The sequence below is a fragment of the Coprinopsis cinerea genome (genome assembly GCF_000182895.1).
Source record: "Coprinopsis cinerea okayama7#130 chromosome 13 map unlocalized cont3.13, whole genome shotgun sequence".
NCBI lineage: Eukaryota > Fungi > Basidiomycota > Agaricomycetes > Agaricales > Psathyrellaceae > Coprinopsis > Coprinopsis cinerea.
The window spans coordinates 639,889-659,820 of record NW_003307532.1 but is presented as its reverse complement, the minus strand read 5'-3'; the positions used below and the strand labels follow the sequence as shown (position 1 = coordinate 659,820).

Genomic DNA, 19,932 nt, shown 5'->3' with positions numbered 1-19,932 from the left:
AGACGCGTGTGTGGTTGTGGAAAGAGGGTAAATGAGTCGCGCGAAAACGACGGTGAGCCAAGGGCGTGGGAACCTCGTATTGATAAGGTGGGTGGCGGTGCTACCCCTGTCGTGCCCTGTCGGGCACCCTCTTGGAACACTCGACCACCAAGTTCAACGTCGAGGTCACTCGACAAGGTGACCGCGACCAGCAGGTACGGCTCAACATTATTCTGAACAAATACCTTTATATCCACTTACAGGTTTCAATCCGTGACTGTGTCTGTGCAGGTCTGTGAAATATGACAGCCGCCCCGAGGATGCGTCCTTGATGCTGCCAGATTCTTGTATGCGTACCCATTGTCGGGCTGATCCTTGCGAGGAGCATACAGGAGGCGCTTGCACTACTCGATTTCGATGAGGCAGTGCGGGGAGCATGACACCCTGGTCCTCCCCGATACACCATGTTCCCGGGCCTTGTTCCTCCCCTTGATCAAGCCAATTACTTAGTCTCAATGGCTTTGCTCGCTTCATTGCAGAAAGTACGATTATCCTCGGGAATTTGGCGGTGCTGTAACTCCGGGTGAGAGATTTCCGCCTTTCCGCAGAGATAGTATGGCTCACTTTGAATCTCATCAGGGCTTCACCTCGAGATGGAGATGACACCAATGTCGTGAGCCAATATCTGTTACATGCTTCGGGCTGATACCTCTGTTGAAACGTTACTGGTCCTCTACCCTTCAGTCACCAAGGTCGAAGTGTCCCCGCAATCTGGCTGTGATGGAATCAATCAAGGACCATCCATCACCCCTTCGGCCAACGGGGATCGTGGATTTGTTTTGACTCGACTTTGAAACTGAATAAATACCCGCCCAAGAAACCTTCCACGTTTTTTCCCTTCTTACCTTTCCCCCTCGTGCGCCAGCAGTAATTGAAGTGTTGGTCCCTGACTGTTAAGCAGCGTACGCGTTCCACTTGGGATCATCCTGGGTTTCGTCTGAACGTGATGGTCTCAGCGTTAGCAGACATGGACACGACTCAGACAGATGTGGCTACCTCGAAAATGGGGTGGGAGGACATTTTCGGAGACGAAGAGCTTTGCGACACCGATGTCGTCCGGAAAGCAAGACGCGCGCCGACGAATACCCCTTTCGACATCCCGCTCGAAATTGGGCAGCATATCTTCACCCTCGTTTGCGCATATATACCCGACCGCGCGCGTCATCTAAAGCCAGTGTCGCCATTGAAACTCGGTCGCATCTGCAGATCTTGGAGAAACGCAGCCTGGACCTGTCCTCGCCTTTGGAAGACCATACACCTCGAACTCAGAAAAGGTCACATCGATACGCAGCGACAAATATTGGAAGGATGGCTCGAGCGCTCGAAAGAACTGCCATTGGAAGTTTACCTGAGAATTCCGGAGTTGAATTGTACCTCGGAACTCGAAGCCGTGTACGACTTACTCGCAACTCATGGGCGGCACCTCGGAACCATCGATCTCGTAATGTACAAGCAGACGGAGTGGGCGGTTATTGAAGAAAAGCTGAAGGGAAAACTCGACACTCTCGCATCTCTTTGCATCAGCGTAGAGGAGCACACAATGCGGGACGAATGGCCCCATATGGGTGGCTTCTTGGATTATCCTTCCCTGCGAAGAGCCCATCTGCACGGTGTCAAGGCGCTTTACGAAATCTTCCTCCCTTGGCGTCAATTAACACACCTAGTCCTAGATCGCATCCCAATCGATGGATGCTTCGCCATTGTCATGCAGACGTCTCATTCACTTCAGCACCTAACCATCTGCAGCGTTGACGATGGGTCGACCGGACCGGTCCACTGGGTTTCCAGACGCTCGAAGGTAACCTGCCCAAACTTAGAGACTCTGGAGATCGGCGACACCACCGGAAAGGCATTGATTCTTTGCCTCCATTTCCATTTCCCCAACCTCCGGCGTGTTTCGCTTTCCATAAACGAGCACAGTCGTGGACCGGGGTCGGACACGGATCTCAGTCCAGGCGACATCATACCGACCGTTTGGGAAGAACGGATGAAATTACTCCCAATGCCCCCATTGTTCGACTCTTCCCCCAACCTTGCCTCTCAGCTCGAGGTCCAATCGTGCTTGACGCGACCGAAGGACTTTGAATTCAAGTATCAGGTGGAGGTGGAGAGAGAACCCGGGAGCGGCGGTTACACTGACAGTGCATACATCCTATTCAAGGCGAGGTACTGGCTTGAGGAGGATACAAGATGGCGCCAGAAGATCGCTGAGCAACTCTACCGGTGGGCCAGACCTTTGAGGGAGGTAAGGGAGGCACAAAGAGACAAGTATGCGATGCCGAGGATAGTTTTAGAGGTTCCTACTTCGTACATGTCGGCTATTGACGAACGGTTTGGATCAGGTGGTCTGCAGGAGCTTGGAATATCGATGCGCCCGTTTGTTTCCATTCCTCACGTCTCTCAACTTCGTTAGGACACTATCTTACTGGCTCAAATGATGTAGTTCGCCTTGAATTTTATTTATGCGGTCTTGAATCCGTGTATACGGCCCCTCGCCGCTGGTTGGTGACGCTTTCCTGGCCCGCTTTTGTCGACTTATTGCCAAAATTAGGTGCACCATGTCTTCAAAAGGAAATTCGGCAGTCGGCAGTCGGCCTTGGCATTGCGCCAACCAACCGCGGTGAAGCCAATGGACGTGGGATCATTGTTAGGGTCATCATGGTTATCGTTATGTAGAGAGAAGAGAGAATCGACGCATCCACGCACATGGATTTGAAAGAGTCGGGAGCGATGGTCATACATATGGGTGTCGAGAACCTGAATTTGGATTTGACTCGCCCAACTAAAGGACAGATAGGATGTCAGCAGATATCGAAAGCAGGGTATAAAGTAGCAAGATAGCATGACGAATAGCTTGACAGGATAAATAGAACAGAGATTTAATTGAGGGGTTGCCTCCGGCGGTGGATGGTACCGTTCTGTAACAAGTTCAAGTTCCGGAGTCCATCCAACCAATGCAGTGCCTCAATCATGGTCGGCCGTAGGGTAACATCCAGACTCCAGCACCGTTCTAATAGCTGCCAGAATCTGTCCTCGTCCACACCTTTGACTAGGCAAGTATCCTTGCGAGTGGGTAAAATACCTCTTATGATATCGAGCGTCACGGCATGGTCTGTTCTGCGATGGGAATAGGGAAGTTCGTCCGTCGCAATCTGGAGGAGATCGTGAGTTTCAAGTGCACGGTTGTTCATCAACACTCACCTCCAGACAGACACTTCCAAACGCGTAGACATCACTCATTGGAGTGATCTTGGGACCTGGCCCGCCATTGTCATCATCTTCCACAAGAGCCATTATTAGCTCGGGAGCCATCCACCGTGTCGAACCTGCAAAGACCGATGTACCGCGGCCAGACACGGCCCCTCCATCCTCTTCACAAACCTCTGTGAGGGTTTCCTCCATGACCTTGGACAAGCCGAAGTCGGTAATGATCGCTGCACCGCAAGCATCAATGAGGATATTGCCCTATGGGAGATGGTGGGCTTTGGTATCAGCACAGGTCAAGAAGGGATTTGGGCCGCTCGCGTAGGTCCAGCCAGTATTAGAGGAGAGGTCAACTAACTCCTTTAAGGTCCCCATGAACGATGGGAGGGGAGAAGGAATGAAGGTGGCCTATTCCCGAAGCGACTTGAATGAGCTGGTAGAAGGTCAGGCCAAATGGCGATACTAATCGACTTCGAAGTGCGCACCAGCTTCAGTCGATCTACGCCAGGGTTCTTCCTGACGTATTCGGAGATAATCCCATTGCAGTACCATGGTGAGACCATGCCAAAACTATTCGCCGATTGGACGATACCGAAGAACTGGCTGACGTTGCGGTGACACAGTTTATGCCACGTTGCAACCTCCGCTTGTATTCTCTACGAAGGGTTGGTTAGTGGGGCCCGAATTGTTGTTAGTGCCTACTCACTCGAATGAGTCGCTCCTTCACATTCTTCACCATCGCCTGTCTCAGGAACTTCACAGCAACCTGGCATGGAAGTCAATGGGTATTATATCCACCATCGGGACTGGTCCACTCACCGCTGTGTCCCTCTTCTCAATAGGATCTTTCCAAGTTCCCTCCCAAACGTCGGAGAAAGTCCCAAAAGCGACGGCCCAGTTTCCTTTCAGCTGAACTTCATCAGTCAGGTCGAACACCCGAACCTCGTCCTTCCCAGGCGGGGATTCCATCCGCACAGGACTGTCCGGGCTGGCAGGTGGCTGGCTCTCTCCGTTCGACTCTACACTTTCTCTGATGACCAAAGTCTTGACCACTCCCTCCATCATGAACTTCTGCCTGCACCGCATCCTCAACCGCGAATAATCTTGATGCTCGTTGATCCATCGGAATTCGTAGTACGAGGAGACCGAAAGGGAGATGCCACGAAGGGAAGAGAAGATGAGGTACGGCGGGTACGTCTGGAGGACCATGGTATTCCGCAGATGGACGTCGATGGCAGATTCTGGGCCAATATGGATGGACACGGAGCTCGGCTGTTCGGACGGCGCGAAAGAAGGTTCGTCATCAAAGCACGAGCTACCCAGAAGGTAGACGGAAATGGCTGGGCTAATAGGAAAGAAGAAGTCACATTTCTCCCTATATTCCAATGGCATGGATGTCAGCCACAGCAATACCAGAGTTTAATCAACCAGATCTCACCTATCCTCGTCAAACCCCTCGTCCAAAGCTCCGTAGCAGCAATCCGGAAGGATGTACTCTTGCTCATCAGTAGCGACCCCAACACAAATCTCAGCTTCAAGCAACCTCCAACAATAGATATCCATAACCTCTCGAACCAATCCCACAAACTTGTTGTCGGGCGATAGGTCCACACCTTGGAGGTGATTGCGAGAACGAGCGTCATTTCCTTCCAAAAAGTCGATAAAGCACTTCAAGAGATACCTTCGTTTAGTTCGGATGAGGTACGGCCGGAAGGCTTCAGAGTAGATGGTCGGGTCTCCCGGACCTTGGTGGTGCGGGGTGGCGTGAAGTCGCCGAATCAGAGTGGAGTAGCCAGCGCTATTCCGGAACCTGATGAAAGTAAGATACCGCCGGAGCTTTGATAGACTGTTGCTGGGGAACGAAAAGGTATTTGTGACCTGCGGGGCCCTCGAAGCTTGTGGTGGATAACGTCGGAGGTGAAACCGCAGAGCGTTCAGGTGAGGCAGGAGATCATCTTCGAGTGCGGAAACGATTCCTCCAGCCCGTTCCAACATCTCCTGCGTGTCCTCGGATAGCCTCAAGGGAGTGCCATTCTCGTTGTGAAAGAGATGGACGAAAACCGAACTGGAGGGCTGAGGTTGTTGCTCAATCTCGCCGAGTTCGTTATCGTAAACATGGTAGATGTGAAGGCGGGCACGCTGGTCTCTAAATGTTGGAAACAATTAGTTTTGCTGTTTCAACTAGTCGACTGAGCAACTTACACATCGGGAGGAAACCACAACCTCCAGAAAAGCGGGGGGAAGTAGGGAGGGATGTCCACTGAAGATGGCATCCTTGAGGCAATGAATTAACACATCGGCAGCAACCAATGAGCGCAACAAAATCATGGCAGTGATGATGAACGACGCACTGCATGTTGGATCACGAGGTCGGTTGGACAGGCGCTAAAGCCAGAGCTGGATGTCGAAGGTTTATCTCTTCTCGAAGGGAATCGTACGAGCACATTAACCATAGAACTAGGTGGGGTGAAAGGAAGAAAAAAGGCTCTCAACCAGGAGATCTATCAGATTTAAACAGCAGTTGGAGCAGGGGTGGTACCGAAACGTCGGAAAAACGAGTGGTCAGTGGTGCAGATCCAAGTGCATCCCCAGCGGAGGAAGACAGAAAGATTGGAAACAATACAACCTGTAAAGCCATTAATACTTCCCCTCTTCATTGCGTCATGACCACCTGCGGTGAATACACACACCTGTATAGACTAAGTGGCAACCTAGTATCACCGGGTACGCATCGCAACATCCAACGCCCAAAACAAAGTGCGTAGTGTTCTTTCCTACAGTGGAAGGTGGGGTAAACAGAATCGGTTGCTCTAGGCTCTGTCCTGATAGTCCCCGACGACATAGGCCTCTGACTCGTTGAAATCTACAAAAACAAAGCCATGGATGACTTCATTCTCTCATTGAGGGAGGAGATGAGGGAGAAGAGTGATATGACGTACCATCGTGATCAAAAGGGTATACCACAGCCTCTTCCACATCATGGCCCGAAAAGACCGAGCGGCGATGGTCATATACCACTGAGTGCAGCAACACCAGCAAAGACAACTGCTTTTCGATAACCGGAAGGACATTGTAAGTACCCTCTCACACGCCAAGAAAAGCCAACTCTGGTTTGGCATTGCAGCTCGACATTTCCCGTCCTCGTACAACCGCTGCAACAGAGCGGACCCAAACGTCTGGTGCACGGAGCGTTGATCCATTGGCCTTACAAAAGAAGAAACACAATCCCGAAATCAGTTTGAGTTTTGTTAGACGACACGAAAGAGAAGCATACCATTGCAGATGATGTCATGGTCCCCCCGCCCAAACCGCGTCCCATTATTGAAGGGTACAAGCTCGGCGTGACGTCTCGCGGCTCTTGCTTCGCTCTTCCACAGCTGCCACTGTATATCACAAGCGGCATCTCCCATAACAGTAATCCCCACTGCTTCTGAAACCTTAAATGTATAACAGGTCTCCCCCGTCGCGTACATGTGGCCCTCCGAAGGGAAATGCAATCCCGTCCGTGCCCAACACTAATTCAGGCCACCAGTCGGACCAGCGCTTTACAGGCGGTGCACAAAGTTGGCTCAGCACAGCAGTGGGACTTGGGTTCTGGGAGTGGGACTGACGCGAACATTCAAGTAGTAGGTCTCGTAGCACTGCCCAAAACGTACAGTCAGTAACGAACAAGGATGATGAGATGACAAGCAGAGCGCTCACCATTCCCAATCACCAGCCACCGAGGAAGAGGAAGGTCATTAGGTCGCTACCCCGAAAATCAAATAGAAAAAAAAAGTGATTATGATTCCCAAAATCCCTACGGTAAAGTTACAAATAACGACGCCTTGACGGCGCGTTCAAGAATAAAATAGCCCGCACCAACAAATACTCTATCGGTACTCCACCGGAAGACGCGACATGTCAGCCTTTCCAGACTCGAGCCACTCCTTCTTCACCAGCTTCTCCTTCTCGAAATAATACAGCCGATACACCGACTGGATGGTCGTCTCGGTCACACCCGCCACCTGGCTGATCTCCCTGAGGGTCCTGGTATGTCCCAGAAGCATGCAGCAGAAATAAATGGCGCCACCAGCGATAGACAGCGGGCTGCGACTGTCGGCAATACCATGCTCCCGTGCCGCCACGATAACATCGCGACAGATGCCCTGCACATTCGGTGGCAAGTCCAAATAGTTGCAGTACCGCACGAGGAACCCCTCCGGCCCACTCGACGGCGCCGCGCCAACCTGTGTAAACGCCCTCTCCAACACCTTATAACACTGCCCCAGCATCTTCTTCGAAACGTGCGTCAACGAGCAAATATCCTTGAAACTGCGAGGAACGTGCGCCTGGCGACACGCGATGAAGATGCACGCCGCGATGACGGCCTCGAGGGGCTTCCCGCGGAGCAGCTTCTCCTCGTCCGTGCGCTTGTACAGCTGCTTGGCGATGTCGCTGATGGTCTTTGGGAGGGAGAACTGGTCGCACCAGTTGGAGATATCGCGGAAGGCGGTGAGGAGGTTGCGTTCGGTGCGCGAGCTCTGGGCACGGGAGGCCGCGCGCTGGAGTTCACGGGAGATCCCCGAGCCTCCATCGCGGAAACTGATCACGGTGTCGAGTTGCTCCATACCGTCCATGAGAGGATCAGACGCTGCACCGACACGAGAAGGATCGTCTCCCTCGTCGTTGGCGAACGTCTAAATAACAGGGAGGCAATAACAAGAAATTCGGATGGATACATGATTGGCAAAAAAAGCAACGTGGGGTCGGTTGGACTTACCCGCCATTCACTCCGCGTGTCCACCACCCTGTCTCCGAGCACCAGTCCACAGTTGCCACAAACCAGGTCGCCGCTCGCAAACTCCTCGACGATCTGCGGGTTCGGGTCCTTGCACTCTGGGCAAATCAAGCGAACCGAGAGGTCGGGACCAAACGTTGGTTCTGTAGCTTTGGAGGCCTGGTTGGCCAATGTGAACCCCTGCGTGTTGTAGGCCATCTTGCCAGCAAAACTGGTCTATTTTTTGTGTCTTTCTGGGCGTCAGTTTGAGGTATTTCAACAGCTGAAACATATTTACCGGTGGAAAAACGAGGTTTTCACCGATTCACAAATCGCAAGGTGGTGGTTGGAGGTAAACCCAGACGCGAAACAATTTCAGTCAGCGAAACATTTGTCAAAGGGAATTTTTGCCAAGCATTTGATGTGTGGCGCTGGGGTTGCGGGTTCGAAACTGGTTGAAGACAAAATTTGTGCTCGTCAGCCTGGGGAGAACGAGGTGGTGTTTCGCTGGACTCGGACAGGAATTACAGTCTGACCAGTTCCAGGTAGCTCAAATTGTGTTGTACGCTCAGACCCTTTTCAGGGCGAGACGAATGGACGACTCGGCTATAATGCCACACCGCGGGCCAAACCTTATTTAACCGGGGTCGCCGCCAGTGGCCACTGGTTCAAACCAGTAACGGGCCTCGGCGGCTCAGAACTTCGCAATAGCTTTTTGAATGTCGACCATCGTCAACGGCCAACTGTGAGTGGGTGCCTATCCTGAACATGGAATCCCGATCACTTACTAGGCGCTCAACTCAGCGGATCGGCGTCAACTTCCGTATTGAGGCACAGATAACCCCTTTCTCCCCCTCGACGAAGGTGTGTTCCTCCTCATGTCACACTATAACGCCCGCACAGGGTGATGTTCAACCTGGGATTTCGACCTGGGACAGGTCGAAATCCAACAGGGTGTAGGTTGAACATCACTACGCGTAGGTTGACGGGCAACCTGAACAACCAACCTAAGTGGTTGGTTGTTTACCAACCTTATTTCGTCAATTTCGACCTAGACCAAAATCTGCCACCACAGGGACCGCGCTGGGTGACGTTCAACCTGGGACAGGTCGAGATTCATAAAAGCTCTAGCCTCGGATTCCAGAAATTCCACGGGTAAAAGCGTAGTATATATATTCATTTTGGGAGTATAATACATGGGAGTAGGTGTACAAACTAATACAAATGGCCCTCAATCAATCATGCATTAAAAAGACATACCTGTTCTTCACTTCTTCTCCTCCTCGTCGCCATCCTTGTCCTGGTCGACACCCGGGGGAACAATGCCTTCAGGTCTGTCGGTCGATGGACTGCGTGTAGAGGAATGTCAACACTTTGTATAGCCAGAGGACCATGAGACTCGTACCGATATTCTGGCCTGATACGTATTGACCCGACACCGGCACCTAGAACGTTGAAGCGCCTGACCAGGAAAAGAGTGTCAGTGGGAAAGCAAAAGCCAACGATGGTCCAGGAGACGCACCTTGTCTTGACCGTCGAACTCGAAGCAGTTACCTGTGATATCCGTGACCCCTAGACATTGAACGGCGTTGTACGGAAGATAACAGTGCGACTCTACGAAAGGATTCAGTCATTTGAAGAAGGATGAACACGGGCTTGCTTACCTGCGCGTAGTACGACGTCGAAAGAAAAGAAACGAGGTGATAGCAGACTCCCTGGTCGCAAGCGTGGGTGACGATGGGGCAAGTTGAAGTTCAAGGAGCGAAAAATCGCGAGCTCGGGACAAATCGACATAGTCATGTGACCGAGCCAAGCACCGACAAATTTCGATCCCCGCCCCAATTGCAATTTCTCTAAGTCGCGCCTCACTCTGGATTCAAACGAAGATACACATTTTAGTAGTGTACATGGTAGGCTACCGTTACGTTCCAAAACACCTATTTTGAGCACCATTTGGGTAACTTTGAGAATCTACGAAATCCCTTTCTACATGGATGATTTTCGACCAGGCATAGGTTGCTGGCGAAGGTTGCCGCCCAACCTGAAAACTAGGTTGAAACGATTTCAACCTAGCTCCAACCTAGGTCTGGTTGAAAAGCGGAAATCGCCCAGGCTCAGGTTGATGATCAACCTGAGCGGAGTTCACAGTGTCAAATTGTTTCGCCATAAGCAGGTGGAGATGGTAAGTGCTGGCCCCGGGCCTCCAGAATGGCATTCAAGTTCGGCGTAAAGGCTCTTTCCCATCCTCTCCATATGTGTAATACCGCTTCACGAAGGTCACTCAGGGTCACTCAGCAGAAATAGAACGACGCCTTGGTTTGATGGAAATGGAGATTCTGGCTGGACACTCAAAATGGCCCCATATTCCATCGTTACGAAAGCAGATTCCGTCCAGTTGTCGACCGACACCAGTCTCCATCTTCTACACAGAGATATTCTCGACCATCTCGACCCGTCACCCCATCCTGTATTCCCGAGGCGCATCCAGACACCGCAGCAACGGACGCTCACCCACTGGTTGGAGGTCATGTGACCTATTCGCGCGGGCCAAAAGGAGAAATAAATGATTGATGGAGGCAGCGAAAGTCGCCTCACGCCATTTTTTGATTTTCTCAAAGTGGGGTGTTTTTGACAAGACCAAACATATAAAAGTCCACGTCAAAGAATAAAGAGTTTCTCCAGTGAACCACCACCACCAACCCACTTCGATCTTCCGTTTTCTGTCTCTCGTCGTTTCATTGGTTTCCTTTGGGTTTTGGGACCATAGACGCGAGTCAGACCTGTTTGGTTTCTTCATTACCTTTTTCTTCATAACGACAACCGACGTGCCAGCACGATGGTGTTCAACACGACTCTGACGCCTAGTCTCTACGACGCGATGTACCCAGCGACAGATTTCTCGTCGCTGAGCTGGCTTGAACAGCAATGGGTCTCCTGGTATGTCACCATCGGCAACCCAGTCCTTGCTACTGGCTTGATGAGCTTCCTCCTCCACGAGGTCCGTATTTCAAAAATTCCGGTTCTATGGCGCGTCGGTTAATCTTGGGCTCAACAGGTTGTATACTTTGGACGATCCATTCCCTGGATCATCATCGACGCTATGCCCTACTTCAGAAAATGGAAACTCCAGCCCAACAAGATCCCAACACCGAAGGAACAGTGGGAGTGCACCAAGCAGGTGTTGTTCTCTCATTTCACCATTGAATTGCCCTTGGTCAGTCGCGCACCAAACTCTATCTCCTTGACGTCGTCCTAACTTTACCCCAGATCTGGTTGTTCCACCCCACCGCTGAGGCTCTCGGAATGCAAACCCACCAAGTCCCCTTCCCCTCCTTGAAGACCATGGCACCTCAAGTTTTCCTCTTCTTCGTCTTCGAGGACTTCTTCCACTTCGTTGGTACGTTTTCCCCACCGTTCTTGCTGCCAGCTCAGCCCTGACTCAACGTTAATCATTACAGCTCACCAAGCCCTCCACTACGGCCCTCTCTACAAGCACATCCACAAGATCCACCACAAGTACTCTGCGCCATTCGGTTTGGCCGCTGAGTATGCCCACCCCGCTGAAGTCTTCATCCTCGGTGCTGGAACCATCTTGGGTCCCTTGATCTACTGTTTCTTCACCCAAAACCTTCACATTATCACCGTCTACCTCTGGATCGTCCTCCGTCTCTTCCAGGCCATCGATGCTCACAGTGGCTACGGTACGTATCTCTCTTTCGTCCCCCTCACGTACATCCTACTGACAACCTTGCCCAGACTTCCCTTGGTCATTGCACAACATCCTCCCCTTCTGGTCCGGCGCTGAGCACCACGACTTCCACCACATGGCCTTCGTCAACAACTACTCCACCTCCTTCCGCTGGTGGGACAGGATCTTCGGCACTGACGACAAGTACCGCGAGTACCGCGCCAAAGTCAAGGCTGCCAAGAAGGCCATGAAGAACGCCTCCGCTGACGACGTGAAGAAGCTCGAGCAGAAACTCATGGACGAAGTCAAGGCTGAGGGCCTTCGTGCTGAAGCTGAAGTCGAAAACTACAAGCTCAAGATGAATTAAGATGGATAGACCTTGCTTGTTATGCCCCACACGTATTGTTATTACATAGATATAATTCTTAATGAATGGAATACCCCGTTTGTGAAGCAACATTCACCGAGGGTCGAACTTGATGGAGACCGGAGGCTGGCGCGATTCAATGGAAAAATAGGGGATATCTGTACCATTCTGGGTGCCATCAGCGGCTCGCTAATTATTGCGAAATCCCCGCCAATGGCCCTTGTCTGTTGACCACGACCACGGTCGCGATGGACGAGTTCCAGCACGCATTCCACAACAGGATCCAGCGTCTATCTTCGCTAAACGAGACGTACGTCAACAAGCATCTTCCAGTGGACGGCCAACAACCATGTCGCTGCTTGTCCAGCCGCGGACCACCGTCGGTTGAAGAAACCGCTAAAGGCGAATCTGAAGTTGAAAGGGGACCGCCAAAACTGCGTTCAGCGATTCCTATCGAGGTCCTGGAGCTCATATTCAGCTACCTTTCCAAAACCGAGCTCATCCCAGTCCTCCAATCCAACAAATCCCTCCACAGCGCAGCCATTCGGGTGCTGTATCGCGAACTATCAGCGGAAAGCCCAGCATCCAGCATAAAGCTCATCCACAGGGTCCTTGACAAACCCCTAGTCCACCGCTACATCCGCTCAGTCGACCTCAACGTGTCCAGCGTCGACACCCTAACCGGAAACTACTACCGCCTCCTCCGACGATTCCTCCAACGCCTACCAGGACTGACAACCCTCATCCTCGACCTCCCAAAATCCAATTCACCCGTATGGATATTCGCAGGATGCACCTTCCTCCTGCGTACCTTCTCAACGAGCATGCAGTGCTCCGCCGACCTCGCCCGCTTCCTCGACTCGCAGCCCAACATCCAAAACCTGACACTCCGCGGCTTCCAAACGGATTCGTTCCAGACAGTCGCACAGTTCGGAATCGACATCGCGTCCAACCCGAGTGCTCTATTCGCGCCTCGGCGCAATTTTAGAGACTTTGTTTTGCAGCCTGGGTCGTTACCCCGGCTTGCGAATTTCAATGCGATCCATGCGGGCCCGCCGGTGGTAGCGACTGTGGCGAGGGGGAGGCCTGTGTCGGTTGCGTCGGTCCCACTGTTTTCGCCTGGGGCGTTGGAGAGCTTGGATGCGTTGAGTGGGGGGAGTGTACCGCTGAGGCGGTTGACGGTGATCAGCTTCGACCCTGCCGCTCCGAGCTTCATCTTTGAAGAGGTCGCGAAACGATTCCCGTCCCTCGAGGCTCTGCACATCGTCATTCTCCTTGCGGAATTCAATTCAGTGAGTTTTATCGTTTCTGGTGTGTTCTAGGCAGGAGTTAACGTTTAGTAGGACCTTTTGCTCGCCGCATGCCCTCACCTCGAGCGACTCAAACACCTCAAGTACATCACCTGCGTCGCAACCTCGTCCGACGAGGCTCCCCTTTCCGAAGAGCAAGAAATCGCGGAAACGTGGCACAAACATTGTCCCTCACTCCAAACGATCATTCTACCTAGAGGCAAAGTGTGGTTCCAAGCACCAGCTGCGTCCCCCAGGAAGGGCAAGGGGTGGGCATGCTTCGACGATGAAGATGACAGCTGATGGTGACAGCGGGAAAGGATGAAAGATGAACAGGCTAATAGTTGAAAGGAATTGGGGGACAAGGCGCGGATAAAGTAGGGGAGTTTGGCGGTTCTGCCAACCTCGCGCCTAGTCTGAGTCCCGTCCAAAGAGGGTGTTGCATGCACAAGTATCGATACCCTCAGGACCGATGTTTAAACAGCACAGTAAGATTATTCGTATGTACCAATATTCCATTTCTTGTACGACATACCGATTCTTCAAAGTCTGGTGGACAAACTCTCGACGTTGAAAGGCCCTATCCAACTCCACGTATGAAGTCCCTCATATCCCCCACAATCAGGCAGGCTCATATGTTAATTTTTAAATCTACACTAATTACATCGAACGTGGTACACGCCAATCCCCCACTTGCAGGGGACGTTAGATAATGGATAGCTGACGAGATTACGAAGGTCGAAACAGGGGGGAAAAGATGAAGCAAGGCAATAATAGGGGGCGGACACCGGGTGTACGAGAGGAATATCTTAAAACGGGAGGGTCGGAAGGAAAACTAAATAGCGGAAGCTCAGGTGCGGGTCGTGGTGCGGGTCGTAAAGCGTCAGTAGAACAATCAGTCAGCAGTTGTCGTTTTTTGGGTCTTGTGTTTTGAGTGTTTTTTTATGGATTGAGGGGTTGGAGTTGGGTAGTACTGGGGGCGAGAGGCACAGGCGCAGCCGACACCTCGCCCTTCTCGTCTTCATCAGACCCCTTGTCTTCAGAAGCACTGTCGTGGTGCACGTCCGACGGGCCTGACGCACCGCCCTTTCCCCTGTTTTTGACCAAGCTTGCAGTTTTGCGCCTGCAAGAAAAACCTTTGAGCAACAAACATCACGGTACGGAGGTGAAGCTACCCACATCCAATAAGGAACGATGCTTCCAGGAGGGATGACCCATTCCTCGGAAACCTCGTAGTTGGCAGTGACGATCTTGCCCTTGGAAAGTTTCCTGATGACAAGCGGGATGCCGTTGAGGATGATGAAGGAGAAAATTCCTGCAATAACACCGTATGCGATGCTATTCACCGACGCGTCAGTTTCGCGATTCATGTCCTAACGTTCGGTTGGAAGCACTCACTTGAAAGTGAAGGGAATAATGATAAGAGTGAGGAAAGCAGGGACGGCATCGCCGATGTAGTCCCAGTTGATTTCGAGGACACTAGAAGATGCTGGTCAGCATGGACTAGGGTAGAGATAGAAGGAAAGTACGCACTTGCGAATCATCATAGATCCTACGATGACCAAAGCGCCTCCCGTAGCCCAAGGAGGGATGGAAGCGAAGATCGGGGCGAAGAAGATAGACACGAAGAACATGAAACCAGTCGCGAGTGCAGTGATGCCCGTTTTACCACCCTCTGAAAAGGGCCGTGAGACGAGGGGGGTTGACACGAACGATGCAGTGGAAGCATACCAGAAATGCCAGTAGCACTCTCAACGTAGGCGGTCACAGGGCTGGTACCCATGAGAGCTCCCATCGAGATGGCAAAGGCGTCGACACAGTAAGCAATGGTGGAGTTCTCAAAGTCGAGGGTTTCCGGATCGCGAAGTCCTGCGAATTTGGCCATGGAGTATAGAGTTCTGTTGCCTGATGAGCATCTGTTGGGGAGGAGACATGAAGAGCACGGCATACCCGGTGGTATCTGTACAACATAATCAGCACTTGAACGTGGACCAATTTAGGAGGCAACATACCGAGGATATCAACGTAGAGGAAGGTGATAAGGGCATACCAAACATGGCCCGAGCCATAGTTGTACTAAACGCGTTGTGTGAGCTCGAGACAGTGTCTCAAGGCCAAAAGAGTGGAGTGAGAGCTCACATCAATCTTGTTGCCTATCCGGTCAAGCGGCTGGAACACAGCGACTTGCTTGAAGTAATCGAACATAGCGTCTCCAGCCGGGGTGTGCGGGAAGTAAGTCACCGCTGTCGGTCGAGGCCACGAAACAATGGCGACAATGAAGATACCGATGAGGATGGCACCTCGGACACGGTACATCAACATCAGCAAGGTGAGAATACTACAAAAAGAGGGTTAGAAGCACTTTCCACCTAGAACCATTACCAAACACTACGCACCCGCCAACGAAGATACCCAGCCACATCGTCGGACTACGCAACTGCCCACCAGTGCAGTAGTTGGCCATGTCTTCGCTGAGGTAGTCTATGGGCAAAAATAGACAAGATTAGCTGGGGCCGGAAGAAGCCGTCGATCAAGAAGACGTATACGTACTGTCGGGTGTACATCCACCCAAAGCGACGAGATTGACAGTGTCGCCACCGACCACGCCTAGTCCATGACTCGCTGTCAAGGTCAAAGGAAGAGAAGCCCAGTCGGATTAGGAATTCGGTTTGCTGTAATGGGTAAAGGAGGGGCTGCTCACACAGGCCGATGAAACTAGGGCAATGGCTTAGTTGGGATGGGGGAGGAATGGAGGTGGTGCACGTACGCAATGAAGAGACCGATACCTGCACCAACGGCGAGGACTAGAGACTGTGGCATGATGCGGACCAGCCATTGTCGGAGACCGAGAAGAGAGAGGAACAGGAAAAGCCATCTGACGGGATCGACGTTAGTACGACGCAGACAAAGTGGGGCCACAACACCAGAGCGCTGTCGTCCCACAACAAGAGACGCACCCTTCCAGGAAAACGGCAGACAAGGCCTCTTGATAACTGATAATACCTCCACCGTGGAATCCTACAACGGAATAGGCGAACTGAACAGGAAGGGGTAAATCTCCCGACAGGAAATTGCGATAAGGATAAAGAACACACATATGCATTGAGACCCAACCCTGGTGCCAAACCGACAGGGAGGTTAGCCAAGAGGCCCATGAGGAAGGTAGCGAGAGCAGAGACGGCGGCGGTCGCAGTGATAAGGTTTTGTCGGATTTCGTTCTTGCACATGAGGTAGGCTTGGTCGTTCAGACAAAGGTCGTTCGTTGGGCATTCGCAGGTTCCTCCGGAATCTGAGATAATGGCGGCGTTGACTGAGATCTAGTAGGGACGGCAATGTGAATTTTTGAGAGGCAATAGCGAGACGGTCGCAGACTTACGATGTACGCCATGGCGGCCTACGGACATCAGCTAGGGTCCAACTCGCAGTGTGACTGGGGACATACCCATGTTGTAAGGCCAGCACGGATTTCAGTCTACAGAACACGAAGGAGATTAAGCAAATCTATTTCGAAAGCGCCCGTTGGCAATATTCTCGATGACGCACCGTGAAGCGAGATCCCACACGCTCCTTGTGCACACCAGAACCCTCCAACTTGAACCATCGTCCAACGAAGCTCCTCGCGACCTATCAACAGTTTGAGCGTAATTTTTCCCCGCAGGTGGGGCGGCGTACGGAGTTGTTCAGTCTCTCGAACATGGTGACGGCGGACCAGCGAGGTGTGCAGGTGAACCGCGCGTGGATGGATTGATTGAGAAGGGGAGAAGGTTGAAGGCGTTAGCCCAGTGAAGGGAGATAGAGGACAAGGTAAATATCGAGAGCTTATCTCGCTTGCCCCAATGGCATATTTTCCCAGTCGCTCTTCCGTCCACCAAAACGTTGAGGCCGGAGGCTGAAAGTTTTTTGTGGTGCAGGCACCCGATCACTTGCCTCAGGTCCCGATGTTTTCTTGGCGCCGAGATAGCGTTTCTCCACATGCCTGTCCAGTGATTGGAGTTCGTTATCAGTTTCGTACTCGTAGATAACCTTAGATAACGAAAAGGCTTGAAAGTCAGTCACTACTGTTGCCAATGCCACGATACAGTCGCGATTAGGATAATGTTCGTTTCAACCGAGGAGCTCAAGGTGCTGCATGTGAAAGGAGCGGAACGGATTGTCAGCGTGCCCGCCGACATCATCAAATGTCACTGGAAGCACTGGTCGTCATGGGGCGGTCTCAGGTAAATTCCAGACAGGTCTATGGGCTACTCTGCGTATAACACGGCAAATTTATGCAAGTATGAAAGGCTATGAATCTGTGTCGTGCAGGGTGAGTTCGACATTTGGGTTGAAGAGTCAGGACACAAACGGAACTCGGGACTCAAAATAATGATGGACATTGATCCGGTTCGGCATCCTGTCCCTGCGCCGACGACTGCCACGGGCGGAATCCTGACTTTGCTTTCAACTCTCCACCAACCACCCTCGTTACAATCTCGTATTGTCTTCAACAGCGAAGCGATAGAACCTCGGATCGGCTATAAATTATGACTTGGGTCCTGTCAATGCCACTCCTAGTCTGAGTCGCTTCCGACTATGACAACTCGCTGGTCACTCTGACTCGATACAACTTCAACCGGGGTCTTCACACATCTCGTCAACCTTCCTTTGGAATCAGATTCAGGGCCGCAGGAGACTATGCAACTGTTCTTAAATGAAGGGTAACTTCATGGAACAATTTCATCGATCTCAATAACCCAAACGACCCCAGCAACCCATGCACGTCAACGAGCTTCCCTCTGAAGTGCTCGCCGCCGCCTTCGAACTCGGTGTCCTTACCACAGGCATCCGTTTCCTTCCACCAGTCTGCTTGGTTTGCAGAACTTGGTACCTGCTCATCAATGAAACCCCGCGTCTATGGGGTATAATCGACGTTTCAAGGACGGCAAAACCGGACCTGTTACTCGCCCAAGTGGACAAAGCCAAAGCCGCGCCATTGACCGTGTTCGTTTCGGAAACATATACTGTTTTGGGGAAGCGACGCAACTTCGATGTTATCGACAGGCTGTCAAACCTATCCTGCAATTGGATCAAGGCGGATGTCCCGCGGTGGGTGTTCAGCCAAAGGGAGTGGCCCACGGACTATCCCAACCTCGAGGAGCTGGTCATTTTTTCGGGGAGACTTGCCTTGCCCACGCAATCTGATTCCTCATCTCAATCGACCCCACCTTCCTCTAACAAGCTACGGTCCCTTGTCATCGACGGCGTCACCAACAGCGGGCAATTCCTGTCCCCATCCATCCAGGCGTTCACCTTGAAAGGTCGAGGCTCATCCCCACCAGTCAGCGATACTCTCGCTCAACTGTCCCAGATCCCAAACGTCCGGCGGCTGAAGATCGACGGCCTTTGCCATCGCCCACAACTTCTCAATCAATCACTCACCGTCACCTTGGCGCACTTGAGGGAGATGGAGCTCACAGGCCTCCGTTACCTGAGTATACTCTTATTATATCTGGCCGCTCCAAACCTTCACGTCCTGACTATCGACAACACTTCGATTCGTAACCACCGCCCGTGGTGGTGGATGAATCAACCTGGTTTGGATAACGGTCCCGATCAAGAGTGGACATTGCTGACACCCTTTTTCACGCAATGGTGCGAACCGAGATTCACTCCATCCAATCTCCATACCCTCAAGTTGGTGAATTGCCTCATTCCCTCCGACCTTCCTTTCCTTGTGCGTTTCCTCGCCCGCACCCCTAACCTTGTTCGGTTAATCCTCGTCGACGAGGTAATCGCTGGGATCCCGTCAGCCCTTTCTGGTCTAGAAGAAAGCGACGAAGGCGGTAGGGCAGGGATACTGGACGCCTTGAAGTCACCAACCGCTGCAATGAGCGCTGGTGGCGGCTGGCTCTGCCCTTCCCTCATGGTATTGCATATCGAATCAAAGGAGTTGGAAACGAAGGACTTGATCGACGTCGCGGCAATACGCGGGGTTCGCTCCCCTGTCGACTGCGGGCTGAGCCAGTCTGCTCCCAAGAAGCTGCGAACGATCACGGGGTTTATCTGTGCGGGTGCAGAGGGAGAATTGGCACGCCTGGAAAGCCTGGTCGACACTGCATGCTGCACATGCCTTGGATGTGACATGAACACGTTGGCTCGTGAGTGACCTCCTCCTCCGACTCGGAAGCGTTGGACTGACTGGACTTCGACAGTGGCTTGAGCCTTGAGCACAGATCGGGGATTTTTTCCATGGCTCAACGAATTGAATCTTTTCTTTACTCTGGCGTAGAAATCCTTCAGTATCCTTAACGGCTCAAGCGGAATCCCCTCCCTGCTTTATCACTACTTTATCATGTCAACTCGTCAACCGAATAGAAGCAATCTCTCCGCACTGAAGGCGCGGCCCGCGATGGGTAAAACCTTCCCTTCCTTGCGACAGAAAAACAAGAAGCGCTCTCTGACATCCGGAAAGACAGATACCGACAGGCCAGGAACAGAATTTGTTGAGAACCCTCGTTCTATCGTCTTCGAAACGCACAAAGTCCTCAGCGGGGTTTGTCCTATTCGTAGTTGATATTGAAATTGGTTCCTGCAATTGCCTTCTCGT

At 52.1% G+C, this 19,932-nt stretch overlaps 9 protein-coding genes across 9 annotated transcripts; 6 read left to right on the top strand and 3 right to left on the bottom strand.

Annotated features, from left to right (window-relative positions):
- Positions 1-1,006: 1,006 nt before the first annotated feature.
- On the top strand, positions 1,007-2,452 carry CC1G_04742 (hypothetical protein; the record flags this gene model as incomplete). Its single annotated transcript, XM_001838246.1, has 1 exon — positions 1,007-2,452. One exon carries the CDS (start codon positions 1,007-1,009, stop codon positions 2,450-2,452), a length of 1,446 nt encoding a protein of 481 aa, XP_001838298.1.
- A 466-nt stretch (positions 2,453-2,918) lies between these two features.
- Positions 2,919-5,516, bottom strand: CC1G_04741 (TKL/TKL-ccin protein kinase; the record flags this gene model as incomplete). The annotated part of the gene is made up of 8 exons (XM_001838245.2): positions 2,919-3,191; positions 3,241-3,504; positions 3,602-3,676; positions 3,729-3,899; positions 3,950-4,009; positions 4,063-4,618; positions 4,682-5,389; positions 5,446-5,516. The coding sequence occupies 8 exons, from the start codon at positions 5,514-5,516 to the stop codon at positions 2,919-2,921; spliced, it is 2,178 nt and encodes a 725-aa protein (XP_001838297.2).
- Positions 5,517-7,115: 1,599 nt separating this feature from the next.
- Positions 7,116-8,221, bottom strand: CC1G_04740 (transcription initiation factor IIB; the record flags this gene model as incomplete). Its single annotated transcript, XM_001838244.1, has 2 exons — positions 7,116-7,922; positions 8,006-8,221. 2 exons carry the CDS (start codon positions 8,219-8,221, stop codon positions 7,116-7,118), a joined length of 1,023 nt encoding a protein of 340 aa, XP_001838296.1.
- A 500-nt stretch (positions 8,222-8,721) lies between these two features.
- CC1G_04739 (hypothetical protein) lies at positions 8,722-9,161 on the top strand (the record flags this gene model as incomplete). Its single annotated transcript, XM_001838243.2, has 4 exons — positions 8,722-8,747; positions 8,794-8,866; positions 8,906-8,958; positions 8,984-9,161. 4 exons carry the CDS (start codon positions 8,722-8,724, stop codon positions 9,159-9,161), a joined length of 330 nt encoding a protein of 109 aa, XP_001838295.2.
- Positions 9,162-10,355: 1,194 nt separating this feature from the next.
- CC1G_15790 (hypothetical protein) lies at positions 10,356-10,535 on the top strand (the record flags this gene model as incomplete). Its single annotated transcript, XM_002910024.1, has 1 exon — positions 10,356-10,535. One exon carries the CDS (start codon positions 10,356-10,358, stop codon positions 10,533-10,535), a length of 180 nt encoding a protein of 59 aa, XP_002910070.1.
- Positions 10,536-10,702: 167 nt separating this feature from the next.
- On the top strand, positions 10,703-12,173 carry CC1G_04738 (C-4 methyl sterol oxidase). Its single transcript, XM_001838242.2, has 5 exons — positions 10,703-11,000; positions 11,058-11,216; positions 11,270-11,399; positions 11,461-11,703; positions 11,759-12,173. The coding sequence occupies exons 1-5, from the start codon at positions 10,839-10,841 to the stop codon at positions 12,055-12,057; spliced, it is 993 nt and encodes a 330-aa protein (XP_001838294.1). The 5' UTR covers positions 10,703-10,838; the 3' UTR covers positions 12,058-12,173.
- Positions 12,174-12,270: 97 nt separating this feature from the next.
- Positions 12,271-13,649, top strand: CC1G_04737 (hypothetical protein; the record flags this gene model as incomplete). Its single annotated transcript, XM_001838241.2, has 3 exons — positions 12,271-12,279; positions 12,345-13,349; positions 13,401-13,649. 3 exons carry the CDS (start codon positions 12,271-12,273, stop codon positions 13,647-13,649), a joined length of 1,263 nt encoding a protein of 420 aa, XP_001838293.2.
- Positions 13,650-14,288: 639 nt separating this feature from the next.
- On the bottom strand, positions 14,289-17,042 carry CC1G_04736 (purine transporter; the record flags this gene model as incomplete). The annotated part of the gene is made up of 18 exons (XM_001838240.2): positions 14,289-14,469; positions 14,526-14,684; positions 14,745-14,825; positions 14,880-15,021; positions 15,078-15,244; positions 15,297-15,306; positions 15,359-15,422; positions 15,486-15,684; positions 15,743-15,827; positions 15,897-15,968; positions 16,048-16,061; positions 16,114-16,221; positions 16,304-16,383; positions 16,442-16,663; positions 16,723-16,740; positions 16,789-16,818; positions 16,890-16,970; positions 17,019-17,042. The coding sequence occupies 18 exons, from the start codon at positions 17,040-17,042 to the stop codon at positions 14,289-14,291; spliced, it is 1,737 nt and encodes a 578-aa protein (XP_001838292.2).
- A 1,057-nt stretch (positions 17,043-18,099) lies between these two features.
- CC1G_04735 (hypothetical protein) lies at positions 18,100-19,491 on the top strand (the record flags this gene model as incomplete). Its single annotated transcript, XM_001838239.2, has 1 exon — positions 18,100-19,491. The coding sequence occupies one exon, from the start codon at positions 18,100-18,102 to the stop codon at positions 19,489-19,491; it is 1,392 nt and encodes a 463-aa protein (XP_001838291.2).
- Between the last annotated feature and the right edge of the window lie 441 nt (positions 19,492-19,932).